Source organism: Antechinus flavipes, chromosome 2 (genome assembly GCF_016432865.1).
Source record: "Antechinus flavipes isolate AdamAnt ecotype Samford, QLD, Australia chromosome 2, AdamAnt_v2, whole genome shotgun sequence".
Taxonomy (NCBI): Eukaryota; Metazoa; Chordata; class Mammalia; order Dasyuromorphia; family Dasyuridae; genus Antechinus; species Antechinus flavipes.
In genome coordinates, this window is record NC_067399.1 from 643,306,603 (window position 1) to 643,330,085 (window position 23,483).

Below are 23,483 nucleotides of genomic sequence, written 5' to 3' on the forward strand. Positions count from 1 at the left end.
GTCATTTGCTGCACTAAGTTGTAGCACTTCCCCACCCCAGTTCTCCTTGACTCATAAAGTTATCAACCTACTTCAGAAACCAGGTAAGTATTAAATAATCCTCTGGAATGTGGTTGGTTGGTTGTTCAGATCTGAATGAACTGTTTCTGGCCACTTGTTAGAGATCTACCTGTTAGGAGTTCAAATGTTGGAATTCTTGTTCTTCTCAAAACACAGCCGGTTTAGCTTAGGGCCCTCCGAATATCTCCAAATCCAAAGGTTCTGTCCGTTAGCCTCTGCCTCTGCTTTCTTCTGCCTCCAACCAGCACAGACATGGAATGAATCTCTTGTTTCCTTCTCTTGGGGCTCGGCTAGCTTTCTGGTGAGTCTTTCAGACCAGCTTGGTCTCAGTGGGGGGCGTGCAGGAGCCCAGCCACCTACCACAGTGGTGTGAGATGAAGATGAATCTGGTTGTCCACAGAACTCTCACTCGTAGCTTTATCCTCTGAAAGCTCTTCGTCTGCCACCAGCCAGCCAAGTGGAAAAATGTATTCTCGAATAGCTCTCTCTCCTTATATGCGAATCTTCTGAGAGAATGGGATTATGGGTTTTCTCCCATAGTACTCTCTGGCCCAAAGAGCTTTAAGGGAGGTGTGAACTCCCTTGAAGTTAGAAAGTTTACTTTGTGAAGCTGGCATACTTGTGAACTCCAATGAGTAAAGGTGTGAACACAAGCCTTGTATTAATTAGTTCTACTTAGTACCTTGTTTCAGGTTCTGGCCAAAATCTTCTTGTAAGATTAGATCAACTCTAATTAGTTAGCAGTTAGTAAGGATTCCAACATCTACCCATTAAGGTCTTGGGCTAGGGATCTACTGACTGGAGAGCCTGAGTAAGAGAATATCTCTACATCAACATGCTCCTCTCCTGGAATGCATAATTTTTCAGATTACTCTTTGAAGCTGGTGGAGTAGAATCACAAAACTATTTCAGTTTTCTACGCAGGACACTTATAACACTATACTATTGATATTGTTCTAACATGCAATAAAAATTAAAACTAGATATTATACTGTACATGAAATTCAAACCTCTCTCTCTCTCTCTCTTTTTTTTTTTTTTTTTTTTTGCTGAGGCAATTGAGGTTAAGTGACTTGCCCACACAGTTAGAAAGTGTTAAGTGTCTGAGATCATATTTGAACTCAAGTCCTCCTGACTTCAGGGCTGGTGCTCTATCTACTGCGCCATCCAGCTGCCCCAAAATCCAAATATCTGTACAAAATATGCACTTGTTAATTTCTGGCTGTCAAAATTTATTCTAGGAACTGATAAATAAGCATTTCCTTGAAATATTTTAAATCCAAACAGAATAAATAATTCAAAGTTGAAAAATGTTTTTATTTCAGTGACCAAGCTAAAGGTCAAGAACAAAAATCTGAACATGCAACAAATGTAACATATATTAGTTTTGAACTTTCCAGGCATGTCAGTTGTGCTAAATTACATATAATCCAAAATCGACACCACTTAGTTATTGCAGACCTTTCAGATTAAAACTAGCATGTATTATGGTAGTTGGTATATGCCTTTCAAAGACATGAAATAGCACAGCAGTTTTTCAGCAATGGCTTATGCTTATGCTAAAAAAGCAAGTATCACTTCATATAACATTGTGGTATTTTTCACATTTGGTACCATCAATTTCTATTCACTATATACTATCAGCAATGGTATCAAATTCAAATGGAAATGGGAACCACTGAAGCATACATGAGGATCCCTGCGGGCCTCATTTTGACTTAGAAAAATCACATATTAATATTATATGTATTTTATTGTATCTTTATTCTGTTAAATATTTCCTCATTACATTTTAATCTAGTTCATAAACATGTTTGTTCTTCAATCATTTTTTTCACTCATGTCTAGCTTTTTGTGACCCCATTTGTAAAGTCCCATTTTCTTGGCAAAGATATCGGAGCAGTTTCCATATTCTTCTTCAGCTCATTTTTTTACATATGAGGAACTGAGGCAAACAGGGTGAAGTCACTTGCCAATAGGTTAAGTAACTTGCCCAGGATCCCACTCTTAGAAAGTATCTGAGGCCACGTTTGAACTCTGGGTCATGAGTCTTCCTGACTTCTGAGGGCCCAGCACTCTATCCTGCGCCACCTAGCTGCCCATCAGACGTATTGAAGGCTTATAATTAAAACTGCTCTATGGTTTCATGTATCAAGAGAAAAGAAAAAAAAATCAGCATATACATATATATGTATATATCATACATAACTTTAAACAAAAATATCTCCAATTATTTAAGATGAATTATACAATTATTAGAATTTTCTTAATTTTTCCCTTGAGGATATTATTATTATTATTATAGTTTTTTATTGACAAAACATATGCATGAATAATTTTTCAACATTGACCCTTGCAAACACTTCTGTTCCAACTTTTCCCTTCTTTTCCTCCACCCCTTCCCCTAGATGGCAGGCAGTCTCATACATATTAAACATGTTAATGTATACCTTAAATATAATATATGTGTACATATTTGTAGTTTTCTTGTTGCACAAGAAAAATTGGATTTAGAAAGGTAAAAATAATCTGGGAAGAAAAACAAAAATGTAAGCAATCCAGAGTCATTTCCCAGTGTTCTTTCAAGAAGTTGGGTGTAGCTGGTTCTGTTCATCACTGATCAAATGGAAATGAATTGGATCTTCTCACTACCAAAGAGAGCCACTTCCATCAGAATACATCCGTATAAAGTATTGTTGTTGAAGTATACAATCATCTTCTGGTTCTGCTCACTTCACTCAGCATCAGTTCATGTAAGTGTCTCCAGGCCTTTCTGAAAACACCCTCCTAGTCATTTCTTACAGAATAATAATACTCTATAATATTCATATACCCCAATTTATTCAGCCATTCTCCAATTGATGGGCATCCATTCAGTTTCCAGTTTCTTGCCACTACAAAGAGGGCTGCCACAAATATTTTTGCACATATGGGTCCCTTTCCCTCCTTTAAAATCTCTTTGGGGTATAGGCCCACTAGAAACACTGCAAAGGGTATGTACAGTTTGATAGCCCTTTGGGTATAGTTCCAAATTGTTCTCCAGAATGGCTGCATTTGTTCATAACTCAGTTACCAACAATGTATCAGTGTCCCAGTTTCCCAACATCCCCTCCAACATTCATCATTATCTTTTCCTGTCATCTTAGCCAATGTGACAATATGTAGTGGTATCTCAGAGTTGTCTTAATTTGCATTTCTCTGATCAATAATGATCTAGAGCATCTTTTCATGAGTAGAAATAGTTTCAATTTCATCATCTGAAAATTGTCTGTTCATATTCTTTGACCGTTTATCAATTGGAGAATCGCTTGATTAGAATTGCATATTAAGACAAAATTACATTTTATAGGATCATGACTTTGGAACTACCAATTAAGTGATTTAGTATTGAGACAAGATTTGAACACATTAAATTTTATTCATTTACTGGTCTTGTGATCATCAAACATGATATATATGAAAAGTCATTAAAGATTTTAAAAAGGCCCACAATATAAATGCAAGTTCTTAAATTCCTCACATACGTACTTTTTATACTGATCCAAACTGCTGAATTTTACAATATAAAATCCTAAAGTGAATAAAAATCTCAAATAGGTCATTAGCTGCTTCCCTACTAAGTAGCTGAAGAAGCTCTTATGAATTATTTCAATAAACTTACAGATTATATCACACTAATGAAAAGAGATCTTGCTTTTCAAATCAAGTCTAGGATTTTATTTTCATGAATAGAAAGGTCCTGATGTTTTATGGGAAAGCAAACAAAACAATTTTAAAATGCACTCAGATAAAACTAATAATAGGAAAGAGGGAAAAAGGAAGGAGGGAAGGAAGGAAAGAAGGAAGGAAGGAAAGGAGGGAGGAAGAGAAGGAAGAAAGAAGGGAAGGAAGAAAGAAGGGAAGGAAGAAAGAAGAGAAGGAAGAAAGAAGGAAAGGAAGAAAGAAGGGAGGGATGAACAAACATTCCAGCCCTCTGTAGCAAAAATCTTAGGCATCAAATCATGAGATTTGATTAACCTTAATTTTAACACTCATTTCTATGAATGTGATTATTGGTTATTAAATTATCCTTTTTCAATTCAGCTATCAATATTTGACTCAGTCACCTCAATTAACAGTCATAAATAGTGTTTGGCTGAAAAACTTTTCTTTTAGCCTAAATATCTTTTCTGTATAATAAGCTAAAAACAAATTATTTTAAAGAAATATGTATCTGGATTAAAGGAGAAATTAATATTGTTATATCTTATGTCTTTGAATTTCTCAACTATATCCATTCTGCTTCTCTTTCTTTGAAGGACAAAGATTCTACTTCTTGATTCTTCAAACTAGGTATGTCCACTATACTAAATCAAAGTTAACAAAACCCATATTATAGAGGTCTAGGAGGCAAGACTCCATTCCAGGTTTTGAGTCTTACAGTAATTTGGCTCACCAAAACTCCCTTACTGAAATAGCAGAGACTGCTTGTCAGTATAAATTAATAATCTAGTGACTGAAGCAAAATACAAATACTACTCTTTGGATTAAAAACTAAACCTTTGGATTTAGGACAGGAAAGAATGTCCACAAGGAGACTAAAGGTATTTGGGAGAAAGATAACTGAGATAATGGTATAATAAACTTTACTCTAATGTGTATCTCAACTATTTACATCTCTGTCTAAGTAATCAAGATCGGGGCTTAAGGGGTTTAATAATTTACATCATAGTAGAATTTTGTTAGGCTATAGGAATTTTAAAAGAGTGTACTTTGTATCAAACCTATAAGCATTTGAGGTATACATATTTGTGCCTCTGATCAATAAACTTTGAAGTGTCCATAACCAGGACTTCTCTGCCTGGCCCCAGTATGTCACATCCTTCATCTCACTACAGGAGCTGGACTCCAACACCCATATACATCCCAGAACTGTTCATTTCAGCAGCACAACTTCTTGGTTTTTCTCAGTTTCTTCACTATCTAGTTCTACCATCAAAAGTCAGTAACTTTAATAATCTAGTGTTTGACAAACCCAAAGACCCCAGTTTTTGGAATAAGAACTCACTGTTTGATAAAAACTGCTGGGAAAATTGGAAATTAGTAAGGCAGAAACTAGGCACTGACCTACACTTAACACTATACACCAAGATAAGGTCAAAAATGGGTTCATGACCTAGGCATAAAGAATGAGATTACAAATAAATTAGAAAAACATAGGATAGTTTACCTCTCAGACCTGTGGAAGAGGAAGGAATTTATGACCAAAGAGGAATTAGAGATCATTATTGATCACAAAATAGAAAATTTTGATTCTATCAAATTGAAAAGGTTTTGTATAAAACAAAACTTGCAGACAAGATCAGAAGGGAAGCAATAAACTGGGAAAACATTTTTTTACAATCAAAGGTTCTGATAAAGGCCTCATTTCTAAAATATATAGAGAATTGATTCTAATTTATAAGAAATCAAACCATTCTCCAATTGATAAATGGTCAAAAGATATGAACAAACAATTCTCAGATGAAGAAATTGAAACTATTTCTAGCCATATGAAATAAATAATATAATAAATAAATTATTATAATAAATTATGATAAATAAATAAATGAAATAAATCTCAGAAGAGATTACAAACAACTCAAATTACAGATACTTCAAAGAGCAATAGAAAGAAATATAGTGGGTAGCTAAGTTTCACCATCTTATTATTAACAATGAGTTTTAGTCAAGAAGAATTAACAAGTACATCAAAGATATTTATAACTTGAGAAAGAGATGGATTTGTAAAGAATGTGAAATGTCAAATGGGAAAAGCCAACCAATTTAATGATATGCTCAAGATAAAGACAAAAGGAAAAGGAAAGGAAAGAGAAGGGGGAAATAAACACTTAAATAGTATCTACTAATGCTAAGTACAGTGATAAGTGCTTTACAAATACTATCTCATTTGATGAAGTAGGAAAAAAAAAAAACATGCACAAGAGTCATAATGGTTAAAACTGAATGGAGGAGTTACAGGAACTCATACACAGTGATGAAATCATATAAAAAAAACAGGCTTTTAAAAAAATCTCATGGCAACTATTATATCTTTAAACTAGTCATTTGTTACTAAGCCTACTAAAAACTTCTTAGATCACATTTTTTCCCTGGAGACACACAGAAAAAGTTCAATATTTAGGAGTTTATTTTTGCAAATAGATACTGAACTCTTATCTACCACTATCCTTCATGGGAAAAACACATTTGTCACAATGAAATTCAGTTATTGCTTCAAGCAAACAGAAGAAATCATAAGTCATCCCCACTTATGAATGAAAAGACTTTAAGTCAGTTGTTTAGATGTGTTTTCCTATAAAAAACGATGTAGTGAGGTGTTACACTGTCCCCTATTGTAATATTTCTCAGGGAAAAGGGAAATGATCAGATTCAAAGACAGTGTTAATACTTTTTCTATCATTTTAATAGTGTTTTACTAATCCTCTCAAATTAGGATTAAAATTATTATTTTCTTGCGGTGTAATTACCCACACAATTGAACTATCCTGTGATGAAGCAAGCACAAATTAGTAATGAATGTTGTGGTCAGATAATGAGGCAGACATAGTAATTTAAATGTGACTTTATTTTGTGTCATGAAATTTCTTTAAAAATGTTAAAAGAATCCAAAGCATAAATTCCTATTAGAATCTGGATTTCTTCATTTAAAATTCATTTCAAAGCAAAAATCTTATATTACCTTTCTTTTACTTAAAAAATGACACAAGTAGGTCAATCATTTTTGTTCCAGTTATTAAAATATAAACTGACCCTTTTTCCTATTAGAAAAAGAGAAACTATGTCAAAGAAATTTGGCATAGCCAAATAGGTTATATCTTATTAATCTTGCAGTTTGAAAAACCTGTATTAAATTTCATTTAAAAGCAAGTCATCACTTAAATTAACGTTTAAAAATCATTTTGAAATGAATAATAAGAAATCTATTAACAGATGCTAAATACATAAAATATAAAAGGCAATCTGTTTAATGAGGGGCTCGACTCAAACTTCACAACTGATTTAGTCCTATATCCTCCTTTTATAAAAGAAGAAATTAAGACACAGACAAGTGAAATGCCAATAAGTGGAGGGGATGGCACTAGAAGTCATTCTAATGGCTATCATGAGAAAGACAGAGCATAGGCATGAAAAACTCAGATCTGAGTTTTGTGCATTCAAGAGAAATAGGTTAAATTAAATATTGGGTTCTCATTAAAAATTCTTACAAATCTTTTATTAAGAACCTCACTTCCAGAATTCCAGGAAGATGCAAATAACAAGGCAAGAAATCACCTGACTCTGCCAGAATCCCCCACAAATAATTTAAAATAATGTCTCCAAGAAAACTTTAGAGGAACAGAAGTACTTAAAGGCCAGGTACAGCGGCTGTCTAGCCTAAGACTGTTTCAGAAGACAAACCAGTGCTGGAGGTAGCAGTGCCCAAGGCCGCCCACGGATGGTGCCGGCTCAGATGGCTGGTCGGGGAACCTGGGAGGTACTGCGCTGGAGGTGGAGGGGCCCACCCAAACTATGGGCACAAACAAAGGGGAGCAAGCAGGCTGGGCCTGCCATCAAAGAGGAGCACCAAGGGCCCTGCTGACCACTCCCTCAAAGGAGAAGAGCCCCTGGTTTGGTTCCAAGGCAGGGGGAGTCGGGGCAACAGCTGCTGGAAACCACAAGGACTAAGAAAGCTTCAGATTAACTGCCCCACTGACTAAATGCTGGAGGTTCAGGGGAGAGAGAAGAAGCTAAGGTCAGGCCTCTGGCCGAAGCTCAAGAAGCCTGAGATATTACCTCCCATCCCTCAGAAGTAGTATCCAATTCTATAATAAAATTAACCACCAGGAAATAAGCTGCTAAAAATGAGTAAGCAAAAGAGAAGGCGCTCCATCACAGAAAGCTGCTACAATGACAGAGAAGATCTGTTGGCTATCTCCTCCTCCAGCTTGTTTTACAGATGAGTAAACTGAAGCAAGCAGGATTAAGTGAAATACCCAGGGCCCCACAATTAGTGTCTCGGGCTGGATTTGAACTCAGAAAGATGAGAAAGAATTCCCCACCTGGAGTTCTATCCACTTTGTCACTCCTGTGGCCCAATACCAAACCCAAAACTACTGAAAGACTTTTCTCTTTATAAACACTACTAAAAAGTTTTACAAACAAAGGGACCTAGTCTCAATAAGATCCAATCTTTGTGAAGACCAAGGGTCTCAACGCTGGGAAAAGGAATGAGAAATGTCATCCTAATTCAGTTCCAGGATTCAATCAGCCCAAGATGTTATTGAAAGGAGCTATGGAATAGTGTTGAAGTCAATATTTGAGGAAGGAAAGAATATCTGGGAACTAATTCTGTACAAAAACACCTTACATTACATTCCACAATATTTCTAAATGATTTATGACCTTAAAAATCATATTACAAAAAAGATTAGCTAATTGTCTATTTCTTACATGTTCAGCAGGCAATGTATTCTTAATCAAACAAGAGATAGCAGCAATTACAAAAGATAAAACAGGGAACTTTGATTACATGAAACTAAAAGGACAAAATTAATGTAGCTAGAATAGCAAGGACAGTCACAGAGCATTTTGCAGAAAGTGTTCTCTTAGGCCACCTTCCCTGGATTTAGGGGCTTGAGATATCTGTGCATTATCTTATTGTATAGTAGAATTCTAAATTTAGCTATGATCTAGTTCTTCCTACAAATGGTCACAACTGACCATTGAGATATCTGTGCATTATCTTATTGTATAGTAGAATTCTAAATTTAGCTATGATCTAGTTCTTCCTACAAATGGTCACAACTGACGCAATGAGTAAATAAATGAATCTTTGAGGAATGTGGCCTGAGCTTGTCTTTACCTGAATGATTGGCAACATCAGAGACCACATTACAAAGGAAGCTCATCTATAGACTGAATCTTTTGCCATTTTCCATTTCTTTTGGTTCTTTGTGAGAATGCTAAAGGGGCTATATCCTGGACTAAGTCAGCAATCCCATTTGGCTGGAGTAACAGAATCAGCTCTTTTCGGGCTCAGACTTAATTCAGTAACCAACTCTTTTGTTTCTCTGTAGAGTGAAACTACCTGCAGAGCTAATCAGAACACTGCAATCTGTCCCCCTCTGCGATTTCCCACGTTCAATTCTTGCCTTGCCTTTCTCATATCTTGACATCTCTCTCATTTAAAGAAAAACTTTCTTGGGGAACAATAATCACACTCATTTCTGACTTCTTCAAAGGTTACTAAAACATTCTTTTCTTTTTGGCATTTAAAGTCCTTTAGCACCTGGCCCAACCCACCTTTCTAACTTTATTATATACACTCTTCAGTGCCTTCTTGCTCTTGTTACTCATACCTGAGTCTCCTCTCCATTTCCCTTGTACTTGCCATTGTTTAGAAGCCCCAGTCTTCAAGGCTCCATTAATGTACCATCTTCTAAGTAAAACCTGTCCTGGTTTGTCCATCACTCTGCTCCCCTAAAACAATCTCTCATCTACTTTATTTGTACCCTGCTACATACACTTCTCCAACAGAAATTATGTGCCTTGAAGCTAAAGACTAATTTTCACTTCTTTCTTTGTATCTTCTTGTCAACAAATAACCTGTCAAGACCTTTGGCTAAGAGAGAAAAGAAAGAGGGCTGCATAAGGGGCTTGGGAGAGATGAAACTGTTTAGAACAGCTGCTGCATTGGGTTGTGAAAGTCAAGCAGGGAATAATAAAAGAGATGCCGGGCAGCCACGAAGGCCCAAATGAACCTGGAACTAGTGGACTCGTAATGCAGAGATGTGATTCCTTCCAGCATGATTTAGCAAAACAGAAGCAAAGAAGGTAGATAGAAAAGGCAACCAAGACTTGGGTTCGGGTAAGTTGACAAGGGGAGAGGATGTGGAGAGTGAAATTAAATGATCTCACTAGATCTAAATATGGATTCTACGCTCTGATAAGAGGTACACCCTGGGGAAGTTTTCTCTTACAGGCTCAATCTGCACCTGTAATTTCCATGAAAAGTTCAAGGCTTCATTTTCAAAATGCTACTAAACTTACTAGGAAAGGTTGTTTCCTCCCACTGCCCATTATAAAAATGGCAATACCATAGCAGATTCAGGTAGAAGTTGGGACAATGCAACTAGCAAGAGGAGGCAGGGAGTTCCCGAGACAGAAGTAGGCAGGGATAACTGCCTAGCAGCTGGTCCTCAGGGTCCATGCGGGGTCCTCTTTATCCCACCCTCTACCAGACATTTCAGAATGACAGAAGGAAACGTAGCTTCTATTTAAAAGGAAAAGTCCCTCTTAATAAAGATAATAGCTAGTATTTATGTTGTACTTTTAAGATATGCAAAACACTTTACAAATATCTTTTATTTTAATAACAAACATGGAAGGTAGGAGCTATTATTTTCTCCATTTTGAATCTTCCATACTTGTGAACTCCAATGAGTACTTAAATACATTAGTGAGCTAGAGGATTTGCTAAGTACCATGCTAAATTAGGCAACTGACATCACTTTGTAAAGATTCTAATACTTCACTGGCATGTAAGTTTCTTGAGAGTAAAGACTATTTAATGTTTGTATTTGTATATCCAGTGTTAAGCACAGTCCCTATAACATACACACTTGATGACTGACCTGACAATAGAGAACTCCAAAACCAACTATAATAAATAAGTGAATTACTTGCAAAAGGTCTCCATAATTGCATAAAAAACTGCAAAAAGTCAGCCAAAAGTTCTGAAAGAGAATGCCAGAAAAGATATTGCTCCTAAGAGCTTCCCAGAATATCAGACATATGCCACGAAGAAGTATAGCCTCTGGAAGGTACTGATGACCCAATATTCAGAACCTCAAAGATCCAACAGAACCTAACCCTGAGACTTGGGAGAACAGCACAAAAATTTAGGGGACTTCTGACAATACCAAATAGGGTTGATTACCCCATCCTGACTAGCCCAATCCTGACAGAAACCCTCCATTCAGGCTCTAAAGATGGAAAAATGGGCAAATCAAAGAAAAGCCCATATGATATATTTTTTAGATTGTGAGCCTAGAGATGCCCCCAAAGTAGAATAATTCTGTAACAATTATAAGCAGAGACTCAAAGGAAAAAATAGTACGTGAATATCTAGAAGAAATCCCCCTCAAGAAAAATTACTACAAGCATCCAGAAAAAAAGAATAGGTTAAATACTAAGGAACTCTAGTCAGAGTCACACAAAACCTGAAGCTTAATCACAGGCTTATACAGGCTTACAATCAAGAATAATTTGCCCTGCAAAGTTGGAAATAACTACAAGAAAAAAGAAAAGTTTCAAGCATCCCTAATAAAATGACTATAACTAAGAATTCTGAAATGTAAATACAAGACGTAAACATACAGAGCAAGTAGAATAGGACATGTTAAAAATGAACTAATATTCTTATTTTTTTTTAATTTTCAGTATCAAATTATTTATATTCTTCCCCCACTTAATGAGAAGGCAAGACACATGATTCCCATTATACATATGAAGTTACGCAAAACATATTTCCACGTTAGCCATTTGCAAAAAAGCAAGAAAAATAAAGTGTAAAACAATATGCTTCAATCTATACTCAAAGTTCACAATTTTCTCTCTGAAGGTGAAAAGCATTTTTTGCCACGAGGACTTTGGAACTATCTTGAATCACTGTACTGACCAGAATTGCTAAGTCTTCCACAGCTGATTATCATTACAATATTATTGTTTCTATATACAATATTATCCTGATTCTGTTTATTTTGCATCAGTTCATATTTGTCTTCCCAGGTTTTTCTGAAACCATTTCCTTCTTCATTTCCTACAGCACAATAGTATTCCATTACAATAATTTATTTAGCTATTCTCCAATTGATGGTCATTCCCTTAATTTCCAATTCTTTGTCTCCACAAAGCGATGCTATAAATATTTTTCTGCAATTTTTTTTTCTTTTTTTAAAAATCTCTTAAGGATACAGATACTTACAGGATCTCCTGAAAGAGATCCCAGAATGGAAACTCCCAGGAATATAATAGCTAAATTTGAGAGATTATAGGTTAAGGAAAAAAATACTGAAAGAAGTAAAAAAAGGCTATTCAAATACTGAGAAGTCACAGTCCAGATCACATGAGATTTAGCAGTTTCAATAATAAAGGAGTGAAAGATGTAGAATCTGATATTTTAGGAAGCAAAAGAGATAGAATTATAACCAAGAACAAACTAACAAGCAAAACTGAGTATAATCTTTCAGGGGGAGAAAATGGACATTTAATGAAAGAGGAATTTTTTTTAAATTTCTGATGAAAAGAACAGAGGTTAAAAAGAAAATAAGACATTTCAACAAAAGATTTAAATGAGCACAAAAAGATAAACATGAAAAAAATCATAATTGACTTAAGTAAATTAAACTGTTTACATTCCCTATGCAAAGATGATGCACATAACTCCTAAGAATTTTATCACTATGGCAGTTAGAAGGAGGCATCAAGTAGATTATGGATCTAAAAAAAATAGAGGTTTGATAAAGAGGGATGCATTGGGAGAAGAAAAAGGAGAGGCAGAAGGGGAAAATTCTTTCACATAAAAGAATAATCCAAGGAAGAACAGTGAGGAAGAAAATGGAGAAAAGGAGGGAGAGAGAACACTCTCATTTGGATGCAGAAATCTATTTTATCCAACAGTAAAGTAAGAGGTTTTGTTGCTAAGATTAACAAATAACAAATAACAAATGCTGGAGAATAAGTAGAAAGATTGGAACACTAATGCATTGCTGGTGGAATTGTGAACTGGTCTAACCATTCTGGAGAACAATTTGGTATTTAAGTATTAAAAAGGGATATTAAAAAGGGCCCCAAAAGTTTAATAGCCCTTTGGGCACAGTTCCAAATTCCCTGGAGGGGATGAGGGTCTGCAACAAAATGGGAGCTGTGTGACCAAAAGGAACATTTTATGTGAAGGTAGAAAACAAACTTTGCTACAGAATGGATATCTTGAGGGAGTGAGAGATGATTTTAATAATAAATGCTAGCATTTACATGTGTTTTATGTATTTGTATTTGTAAATTTATTTATTTACTTGTGTTTTATTCTCCCAATAGAATATAATTTTCTTTTAGTTAAAACTTTTTTTCAAAACACATGCATAATTTTCAACATTCACCCTTGTAAAACCTTGTGTACTAACTTTTTTCTCCCTTCCTTCCTCCCTTACCCCTTTCCTCTAGACAGCAAGTAATCCATATATTTGTAAGTTTATAGAAATATTAAACACAATTTATATATTAAACATATATTCATAACTATAACATATTTAATTTTTTCAATGCAGCTATTCATAAGTATAGTTATATTTACAAATTTATATTTAATACTATTTTAATTATATCTTATATTTAGAGTAATATTCTCTTTTACGTTAATTTATATTAATACTAATTTGGATAAATATTTTTAAATATATTTTATAAATATACTTATATGAATATTGGGCAGCTAGGTGGGACCGTGAATAGAGGACCAGACCTGGAGTAAGTCAGATCTGAGTTCAAATGCAGTCTCAGACACTCACTAGCTGTATGAACCTGGGCAGGTCACTTAATGCCTTTTGCCTCAGTTTCCTCATCTGTAAAATGAATTGTTGAAGGAAATGAAAAATCATTCCAGTATCTTTGCCAAAAGAACACCAAAGGGGATCCCGGGGAGTTGGACACAACTTAAACGAATGAACAATATCTATTCATATAAATTTACTAGATATATTCAATGGTATAGGCCATATACACAGTCATATAAAATGTAATAACGCATGCTCATATGATGTTAATAATGTATTATTCGGTATTTATGTTTTAAGGTCTCATTTTATCCTCACCACCCTGAAAAAGCGACTTAAATACCCTTACTTAACAGCTGAGGAAGGCCTAGGGTCCCCCACCCTTTCCCTAACTCGTTCACTCTGGCTGGAAGACGAAGCTCAGTGCCCCCAGACTCGCCCGGCCCTCCCCGACAGCGCCGCCCCTCCCCCAACCCCTCACCTTCCAAGAGGTCGAGGACTCCGAGTCCGACTGCGCTTCAGAGGCAGCCCCGAAGCGGTCAGTGCCCGCGGGCACGAAGCGGCCATAGCGCTTCAAGGGCCACTGCTCAGAGGCCGGAGCCCTCAACGTCTGCGCCATGACCACAGTGGTCCACTTGTGCCTCTTTGTCTTCCCCTAATCTTCCCGGACCCCAGGGATCAGCCCCATAGCTAGCCAATCCTGGAGCGAGCTCATTCCGGCACCGCCTCCTGGCCTAAGGGTGACCAATGAAAAGCCGCATCCTGGGCACGCGCCCTCCTGGTCCGGGAAAGTGCGCACGTGGCCTCCAAGCATTTATCTTATGAGGCCCTCCCACGTGCGGCACTGTGCGCCGCGGTGGCTGAAGGGACAAGGTGGCGCCAGCCCCACAGGCGCTTCCAGTCTAATGAGGAAGCTGGCCAGCGCGTCCAAACCCGCTCACTGCAGGAGGAATGGAATTAAGGCGGGGGAGTCACGAGAACCGAGGGAAAGACTTCCTTCCCTAGAAGGTGGGATTTTAGGTAGGACTGAAGGAAGACCCGTAGAAATGAGCATTCCGCACGTGGCCCAGGGCTCGGAGGGGCTCCTACTGGGGCAGAGAGTACTTTGGAAGAGTGGGCTGTGAACTTCGAGGGCAGGGAGGGTTGGGGAGGAGGGTTTGGAACTTTAAAGGGCGTTTTACACTGGATCCTCTACTGACGGGGAGCCATTGAAGTCTATCGAGGACGCAGCGGCGCTTGGGCTGCTCGCATGCTACCTCCACATATTCCCACAAAGACGTAAGACGTCTGGATTTAAAGGGAAAGTTCCCAAGAAGGACCTGGGGCTTCCGCGATTCTATTAATCAATCTTAGGAACAAACAGACATTTGAATTGGAAGGGACCTCGAAGGGCATTTTACAAGTAAGGAAACTGAGGGCCTAAGAGAAATTTTTTCCCCTTCAGATTAAGCTTCAATATTGTTAAAGATCAACTATGTGAATGTGGAAAAATAAACAAGATATTACATTCAATGGAGCTTAAAATCTAGTAGGGGGGAGAGCTACAAAAGTAACGCATTGTGATGCCATTTTTTAAAACGGGTGTTAATGTGGACATAATTCTCATATTGTTCCCCTTCCCAAATTGGACTGCCTCCTTTGTACCACAAATACATTCTATGCCTCCCTCTCCCCTTTTCTCTTGTCAAAGTGATAGGTTTCCTTATCTTAAATATCAACCTCTTCTTTTAATTCAGTTTGTAGATTCACAGACAGTTCATTAGCTTGGTAAATAATTAGACAAACTGACTAGCTCAACACTGTTAGAGCTGTGAAGCTACGAATCTTTAACCAGTGATCTCAGCATTGGCCAACCCATAAGAGTTCTTGATGGGGAGGGGGAGGGAGCACAGACGATGTATGACTGTAGTAATATTGATCAAACGCATTATTTGTGGTAACAAAATATTAGAAATAAACTCAATGTACAAATATTGGTGAATTGTTAAAATATTTCAACATAATGTCACATTATCGTTGTAAAAATTATAAACATGAAAAAATAGGAAAACTTATTTAAAGCAGAATCCAGGCATGCACACTACAATTTTAACTTAAAAGAATAAATTTTATACACAAATGAAAAAAAAAAAACATCAAAAAATGGGATGCAGAGTAACAGAATGCAAGTATTTTGTTCAAGTTCAAGTATCTAAATACATTGAGCACCAACAGTGTGTAAAAACAAAAAAATGAAATAACTCCTTCCCTTAAGAAGCTTTCATCTATATTTCCATGCATAGTCAAAGTTTTTTTATCAATGTCCTAAGCAATTCATATAAACAGAGCAGAGACAAATTGATATGAGGAGTAGGTGGTGGATCTTAGCATCAGTAATATGTCTTCAAATTATTCTTCTAACACATCCTGGTTATATGACTCTAAGCAGATGACCTTATTTCTTAAAACTCCAGGTAGCATTCTAAAATCATAATTGTTGTAGTAGTTGCCATTCTGTATTAGTTTTGTTTTTTTTTTTTTTGCCATTCTGTATTAGTGAAGAGAGGTTCCACACTTGGAATCCCTCACACTGAGTGAAACACAGATTTAGACTGAAAAAGAGAAATAAAATCTAAACTCTTGTAAAAGCTCAGGGAGGAGGAAACAGAGAAATTAATTAAGTGACTTGCTTCAGGCAACAACTACTTAGTATCTGAGGCTTATTGTAGTTCTTCATTCTTCAAGAAGCCCAGGACATCAGGGAGGTGACACCACGACATGTGAGTGAACTGAAGTGAGGGAGAGCTGGGAAAGGTCACCAGCCTCACTTTCCCCTCCAGAGCCATCTGGGTCCAGTGGCTAGATGTGGAACAGGAGCACTGGAGGTAGCTCTGGATGCAGTGGGAGACCTGGGCCTTTTTTTTTTTTTTTTTAAAAGCTCTTCCTGGTGCCCAGTTTAATACTCTATTCATTATTAAACCTAGATGCCTTTACGTGTCATTAAATTAGACAGGAGGAGTGATTAGAGAAGAACCACCTCAATATTGCTCTCTCACCTTATAATATAGTTTAAAGTCTGATACTGCTGAATCTATTTCCTTTACATCTTTTTTTCCCTTGGTTTCTTTGAAGTTCTTGATTATGTTTTTTTTTTTTTTTTTTTTTTTTTTGCTAACTCAATAAAACAACTTTCAGCAGTTTAATTGGGGTGACACTGAATATTTATAGTAGGTAAAATTCTAATTTTAAAGATTATATTGTCTTTACCTACCCATGAACAATAAATATTACTTCAGTTATTTAGATCTGAGTTCATTTGTTAAAAGAATTTATGTGTATATTCACATAGTTCTTATGTCTTTTCTGGCGAGTATATGTTCAGGTATTTTATAATGTCTAGTTATTTTAGATGTCTAAAACAATATTAAATAATATTACTGACACATAGTATACTCTGTCTATTTTTCTCTTTTGATTAAATCTATTTTAGTTTTAATTCTGTCTGAGATCATGATTACTACCCCTACTCTTTTACATAATAATCTACTCATGCTCTTTATTTTATCTTTGTGTATATAGCTCATTTTTATGTTATCTTAGACTAGCATATTGCTGAATTCAATTTTTAAATCTGCTATCCATTTTATAGGCAAATTCATACAATTCACATTCTAAGTTATAATTGCTTGTGTATTTTCCTCCTTCCTATTTATTTCCGCTGTCCTCACCCTATTTACACTATCTCTCCTCACTCCTGAGCTTTATTTCTTCCAGCTACCTTGCCCTCCTTTTCCTTAACCTATCCACCCCTCAAAAATCCCCTTCCTTATCCTCTCTTCTACCCTAGCCCCTTACCCTTTTATTTCTTTCTGAATTTAGAAGATTTTTATACCTTTCTAGAAATACATATACATATATACACATACGAACATAATATATATGTGTGTATATGAGGAGTGAGAGAGTTCCCTCTTTTTAATTTTTTTATTATAGCTTTTTTGCAAGATATATGCATAGGTTATTTTTCAGCATTAACAATTGCAAAACCTTTTGTTCCAGTTTTTCCCCTCCTTCCCCCCACTCCCTCCCCCAGGTTGGCCAATACATGTTAAATATGTTGAAGTATAAGTTAAATACAATATATGTATGTCCATACAGTTATTTTGCTGTACAAAAAGAATCGGACTTTGAAAGAGTGTACAATTAACCTGTGAAGGAAATCAAAAATGCAGGCGGACAAAAAGAGAGGGATTGGGAATTCTATGTAGTGGTTCATAGTCATCTCCCAGAGTTCTTTTGCTGGGTGTAGCTGGTTCAATTCATTACTGCTCTATTGGAACTGATTTGGTTCATCTCATTGTTGAAGATGGCCAGGTCCGTCAGAATACATCCTCATACAGTATCGTTGTTGAAGTGTATAATGATCTCCTGGTTCTGCTCATTTCACTCAGCATCTATTCCTGTAAGTCTCTCCAAGCCTCTCTGTATTCATCCTGCTGGTCATTTCTTACAGAGCAATAATATTCCATAACATTCATATACCACAATTTATTCAGCCATTCTCCAATTGATGGGGATCTGCTCAGTTTCCAGATTCTGGCCACTACAAAGAGGGCTGCCACAACCATTCTTGCACATACAGGTCCCTTTACCTTCTCTAAGATCTCTTTGGGGTATAAGCCCAGCAGTAACACTGTTGGATCCTAGGGTATGCACAGTTTGAGAACTTTTGAGCATAGTTCCAAATCGGAGTGTTCCCTCTTTACCCCATTCCTAATGAGAGTAAGATTCCAGTACTACCCACCCTCCCACTAGTTTCTTCTCTATCAATTTTTCCTTTTATGCCTCATTCATATGAGGAAATTACTCCATTTTATCTCTCTAAATACAGTTTTATTTTTTTAATCACCACATCATACTTTGCTCAGTCCAAGTCTTTCTTTCAACCTATCTAAATGATGACAGTAATAAGAATACAGCTTATATTTTCAAATATGAGAAGTAAATGGTTTGACCTTTTTGAGTCCCATATAATTGCTTTTTAATGTTTACCTTATATTTCTCTCACACCTCATCTGTAAAGTGGGAATAATAAATATAGCTATATAACCAATCTTACAGGGTTATCATGAGTTCCAAATGAGCTAATGAATATTAAATAATATATAAATATCTATTATTATTATTATTATTACAAGACCCTGTTGTGATGAATAAGCAAGTGTGCTTTCATGGAGTTTATAAGCTAGAAGGAAAACTACACATGTATACAACTTCATACAGAATAAAGAAGGAACAGTGAAATATGCCAAGAATCTTGTTAGCATATAAAATTAAACCAAATTTTTTCACTTTTGTTCTGATTTTTCTTTCACGACATAACTAATAAGGCAATTTGTTTAAAATGATTGTACATATATAACATATATCAGATTGCTTGCTGTCTTGTGGGGAAAGGGAGGTAAGGGAGGGAGAAAAGAAAATTTGGAACTCAAAATCTTATAAAAATAAATGCTGAAATCTATCTTTACATGTAATTAGAAAAATAAAATGCTGTTGAATAAAAAAAAAATGTGACTGAATTTTCTAAAGTGTTGATGCAGAGATCTTGACCCAATCAAGTTAAAGACTAAAACTCCCCACTTAATACCAAAAGATTCATAGCAGCACATTTTGTGGTAGTAAACATCTAGAAACAAAGCAGATAGCTCCTGTCCTCCTCTTCTTTTCAGAGATAAGGAATTATGTATATGGAATTTAGTGATTTCTTATGAGTTCTTTTATGTATTTTTGCTTTTTCAAGGAGTGGAATAAAGATTGTATCATACTTTATATATGCATAATCCCCTAGCATTTATACAAGATATATATATATATGTTATATATAAATTTATGTAAATATAAATAAAGAGATTTTATTTTTTAATCTAATTCTGGGTGTACCTAGACATTAACTGAAATTCTGAAATTTCTCAGAAGACAGCTTAGGGTGGGGTAATGTCATAGGATCAGAGATGTATAATTGTAGGGTCTTTATAAGCCATTTATCCTCCAGTTTCTTAAACTCTGATTCATGACTCCATATGGGGTAGCATAACTGAATGCAAGGATTATGATATGATTTGTTATCAATAAATACTTGGTTTATTTATCTGTTTTATATACCTATTTACCTGGGGTCATGTAAAAATTTCTCCAGTGAAAAGGGGTTGTGAGTGGAAAAAGCTTAAGAAGCTCTGACTAGCTGAACAATATCTTTTTTACAGATAAGAAATTGGGGCTGGGAGCTGAAGTATTTTGTCCATGGTCTCTTGGCAATGGAATCCATCATTTCTCTTATTCAAATGAGTATTTTTAGACAAGGAAGGACAAAGAAGAATTTGCTGCTTTCCCTTCCTTTGGTCCTCTAGAATTCTTGAAGGATGCGCACATTTGCGAACCTTTATGGCGGTCACTACCATTGGACTGGCCATAGAAGCAATTTGGGGGCTGCTAGGGGTGCCATAGTGCATGGAGTCAGGAAAACTCATCTCCCTGAGTTCAATTGTGACTACACACAGTAGCCGTGTAACTTTGGGTAAGTCATTTCACCCTGTTTGCCTCAGTTTCCCTATCTGTAAAATGATCTGAAATAGGAAAATGGCAAACCGTTGCAGTATCTTTGCCAAGAAAACCCCAAATACACAAAGAGTTGGATAATAGCTGAACAAAAAATAGTATAGAAAATAAGAGGAGTTGGATATGACCCTTTATGATGCTGAACAAAGTATTTCACTTTCTTATTCCTCTATGTTTTCATCTGCAAAATTTGAGGGTCAGGCCAAAGTCCTTTTCAGCCCCAGATTTCTGCTCTCCAAAGCAGATCTTGTCTGGTCCTGCTGCCTTCATGGTGTAAATGGCCCTTTTTAGCCCTGCTGGTGGCAGGGAGGAAGGGACCGTGTCTCTTGCATGGCTGCCTCCTTACCATCTGACACCAGTCCTGAGTCCCAAAGGCTTGTGCTCCCTTGGTCCCAGGCTGCTGCTGTCAGACGCCCTTCACCGGGCAGCCGCAGGTTCCCAGTGTCCAGCACCTGTCATCTGCCCAAAGATACTAAAATTCAGTACAAGTGCTTCTTCTGCAAAATCCCTTCCCAGTCAGAGATGCCTCTGAGGCAAATTATCCTGTGCTGCTCCCAGCATTTGCAAAGCTCGGGTCAAGTCTGCAAGACAAAAAGCCTGAAATGACCGTTTTAGAGGATGAAATAATATCGTGGAAATAATATCATGCAGATGCTCCCTATTCTCCTTAAAAGATAATAGATTTTAAATAACCAGATCCACATCAGAAAAAGATGTAGGTTCTGGGAGCTTCTCTTCTGAGAGGCGAAAAGTCTAGTCCCAGGATTGTCATAAATGCTGGACAAATCACTTCCTCCCTCTTGATGTTCTCAGATACAAAATAAGGGAATTGATTTCTAGGATCCTTCCAGGGCTTTCACCATTCAGGGCTCTCAGTTTCTTCTGATTCTTCTGCCCTCGTGCTGAAGTGAAGATCTTTGGGAATTAAGGGAAATCAGCCCCCATCTTTCCCATGCTTCCTCCCAAACCCTACCATGGATATCTCTCTGGTTAGCTTCAGTAGTTAGGACTAATTTTTCTCTCAGAGGCCACAAAACTTTTTTCAGAATACCCCAGTGAGATAGCCAGTAAGACTAGGGATTTTGCTATTTCTAATGTAATCAGTATAATGTAATCACTTCAGGCAGACACAGGAGGCAGCTGGAGGATGTTCATGGTCTTCATTATTCACTCTTTGCTTGGGACACTCAAGATCTTTGCCATCTACTAACAAGCCTAATTATTTGTTTTCTTTTGGTGAAATGAAAGGAAGCCCCAGGCCAATTCTCCCTCAGTTGAATAGATGCTTTACTCAGGAAAACCATTTGGGGGACTTTTTGAACTTCCTTCAGATCTGGGCCTGAAATCAGGGCCCCTGTGAGTTTGTATGTGTTTTTGTACACATGGGTGTATATGTGGGTGAATGCTCACACAGATGCTGTGTGAATGTAAACAATTGCACAGCTCATGAATGCACATGCGCAGGTATAATCCACATGCATGTGTGTGTTGTGGGAATTTTGCAGTTGCATCATTCATGGTGTATAATGCACAGGCTTGTTAAGACATGCATGTGTGTGTTGTGGGAATTTTGCAGTTGCATCATTCATGGTGTATAATGTACAGGCTTGTTAGACATGCATGTGTGTATTGTGGGAATTTTGCAGTTACATCATTCATGGTGTATAATGCCAGGCATAATGTACATGCATGGGTGTGTTGTGGGAATTTGCAGTCACATCATTCATGATGCATAATGCACAGGTGTGTTGGACATGCATTGGATATTGTATAAACTTTGCAGCTGCATCATTCATGGTGTATAATGCACATGCGAGTGAGTGTTGTGGGAATTTTGCAGCTGCATCATTCATGGTATATAATGCACAGATGTGTTGGACATGCATTGCATATTGTATGAATTTTGCAGCTGCATCATTCATGGTATATAATGCCAGGTATAATGCATATGCATGTGAGTGTTGTGGGAATTTTGCAGCTGCATCATTCATGGTGTATAATGCACATGCATATGAGTGTTGTGGGAATTTTGCAGCTGAATCATTCATGGTGTATAATGCCAGGTATAATGCACATGCATGTGAGTGTTGTGGGAATTTTGCAGCTACATCATTCATGGTGTATAATGCGCAGGTGTGTTGGACATGCATGTGACTGTTGTGGGAATTGTGCAGCTGCATCATTCATGGTGTATAATGCCAGGTATAATGCACATGCATGTGAATGTTGTGGGTGTTATGAGTTCAAATGTTGGAGTTCTTGTTCTTCTCAAAACACAGGGCTTAGAGGCTTAGAGCCCTCCGAATATCTCCAAATCCAAAGGTTCTGTCCTTCAGCCTTTTTTCTAAATTGCTTGTACATGCTATATGGAATTATGAACTTTTATACAGTTGGTTTTAATTATATATTAAATTATTAATATTAATTATATATTAATTTTGAAATATTTAATTATGTATTAAATTTAATAGTAATAGTAACAAAACTGCTCTGATTGTCTATGTCTTTTTCTGAAATCCTTTCTGTTTTCCTCCATGTCATTTATTTGAGTCATTGATGTAGCTTTCTTTCTTTTATTTTATTTTCATTAGCATTGCTAGCAGTATTTGGTCTTTAGCACAATGCTAGCTCATGCTAAGTAATGTCTGTTGATTGATTGGTTGATTGAAAGCAATCTACATTTACGTAAAGAATAATTTAGGGAAATTATTCAGATTAAAATTCAGTTCAATTCAGCAAAGATCTGTGAAGTAATTACTACAGGTAAGGCCTTGTTAAAAAGGGTCCTTCACATTTTAAGAGGAAATTTTGACTAGATTCCTTTCTATACAACCCCTCCCCAATATACATTTTAGAAATATGATTTGATTCATAAGAACCTGATTTGCATATGCACAGTTAGAAAAATATGAAGACCTATGAAGAGTATTTGTCCAAAAGAAGATTGAGTTGGGGGAAATTTTAAACAGTTAATAAAATGATTGAATCAGTGCCTTGAATATCTATAAATCCATCCCTGTGAGGATTGAACATCACCCTATCTTACCTCCTGACAGGAAAGATTGTGTGGAAAGAGTTCTGCTTCTGGGTTCACATTCCCCCTTCTCATACTTGTGGCTTAAGAGCATGAGTTTGGACAAGACACCTAATTTCTCTTTTCCTTAGTTTCTCATATGTTAAAGAAATCCTTATTGGACAGATGGAAAGTAAATCTACAAGCTAGTGAAATTGCCCCAAACTGAGCTGCCTCTG

General features: G+C 36.6%; 1 protein-coding gene across 1 annotated transcript in view; it reads right to left on the reverse strand.

Annotated features, from left to right (window-relative positions):
- The window catches only part of REC114 (REC114 meiotic recombination protein), a 101,100-nt gene extending 86,808 nt beyond the window's left edge, over positions 1 to 14,292 (reverse strand). The window contains exon 1 of the mRNA XM_051982330.1: positions 14,116 to 14,292. Coding sequence (XP_051838290.1) covers positions 14,116 to 14,253 — 138 coding nt within the window. The 5' untranslated portion in view covers positions 14,254 to 14,292. The remainder of the gene's footprint in view (positions 1 to 14,115) is intronic.
- Between the last annotated feature and the right edge of the window lie 9,191 nt (positions 14,293 to 23,483).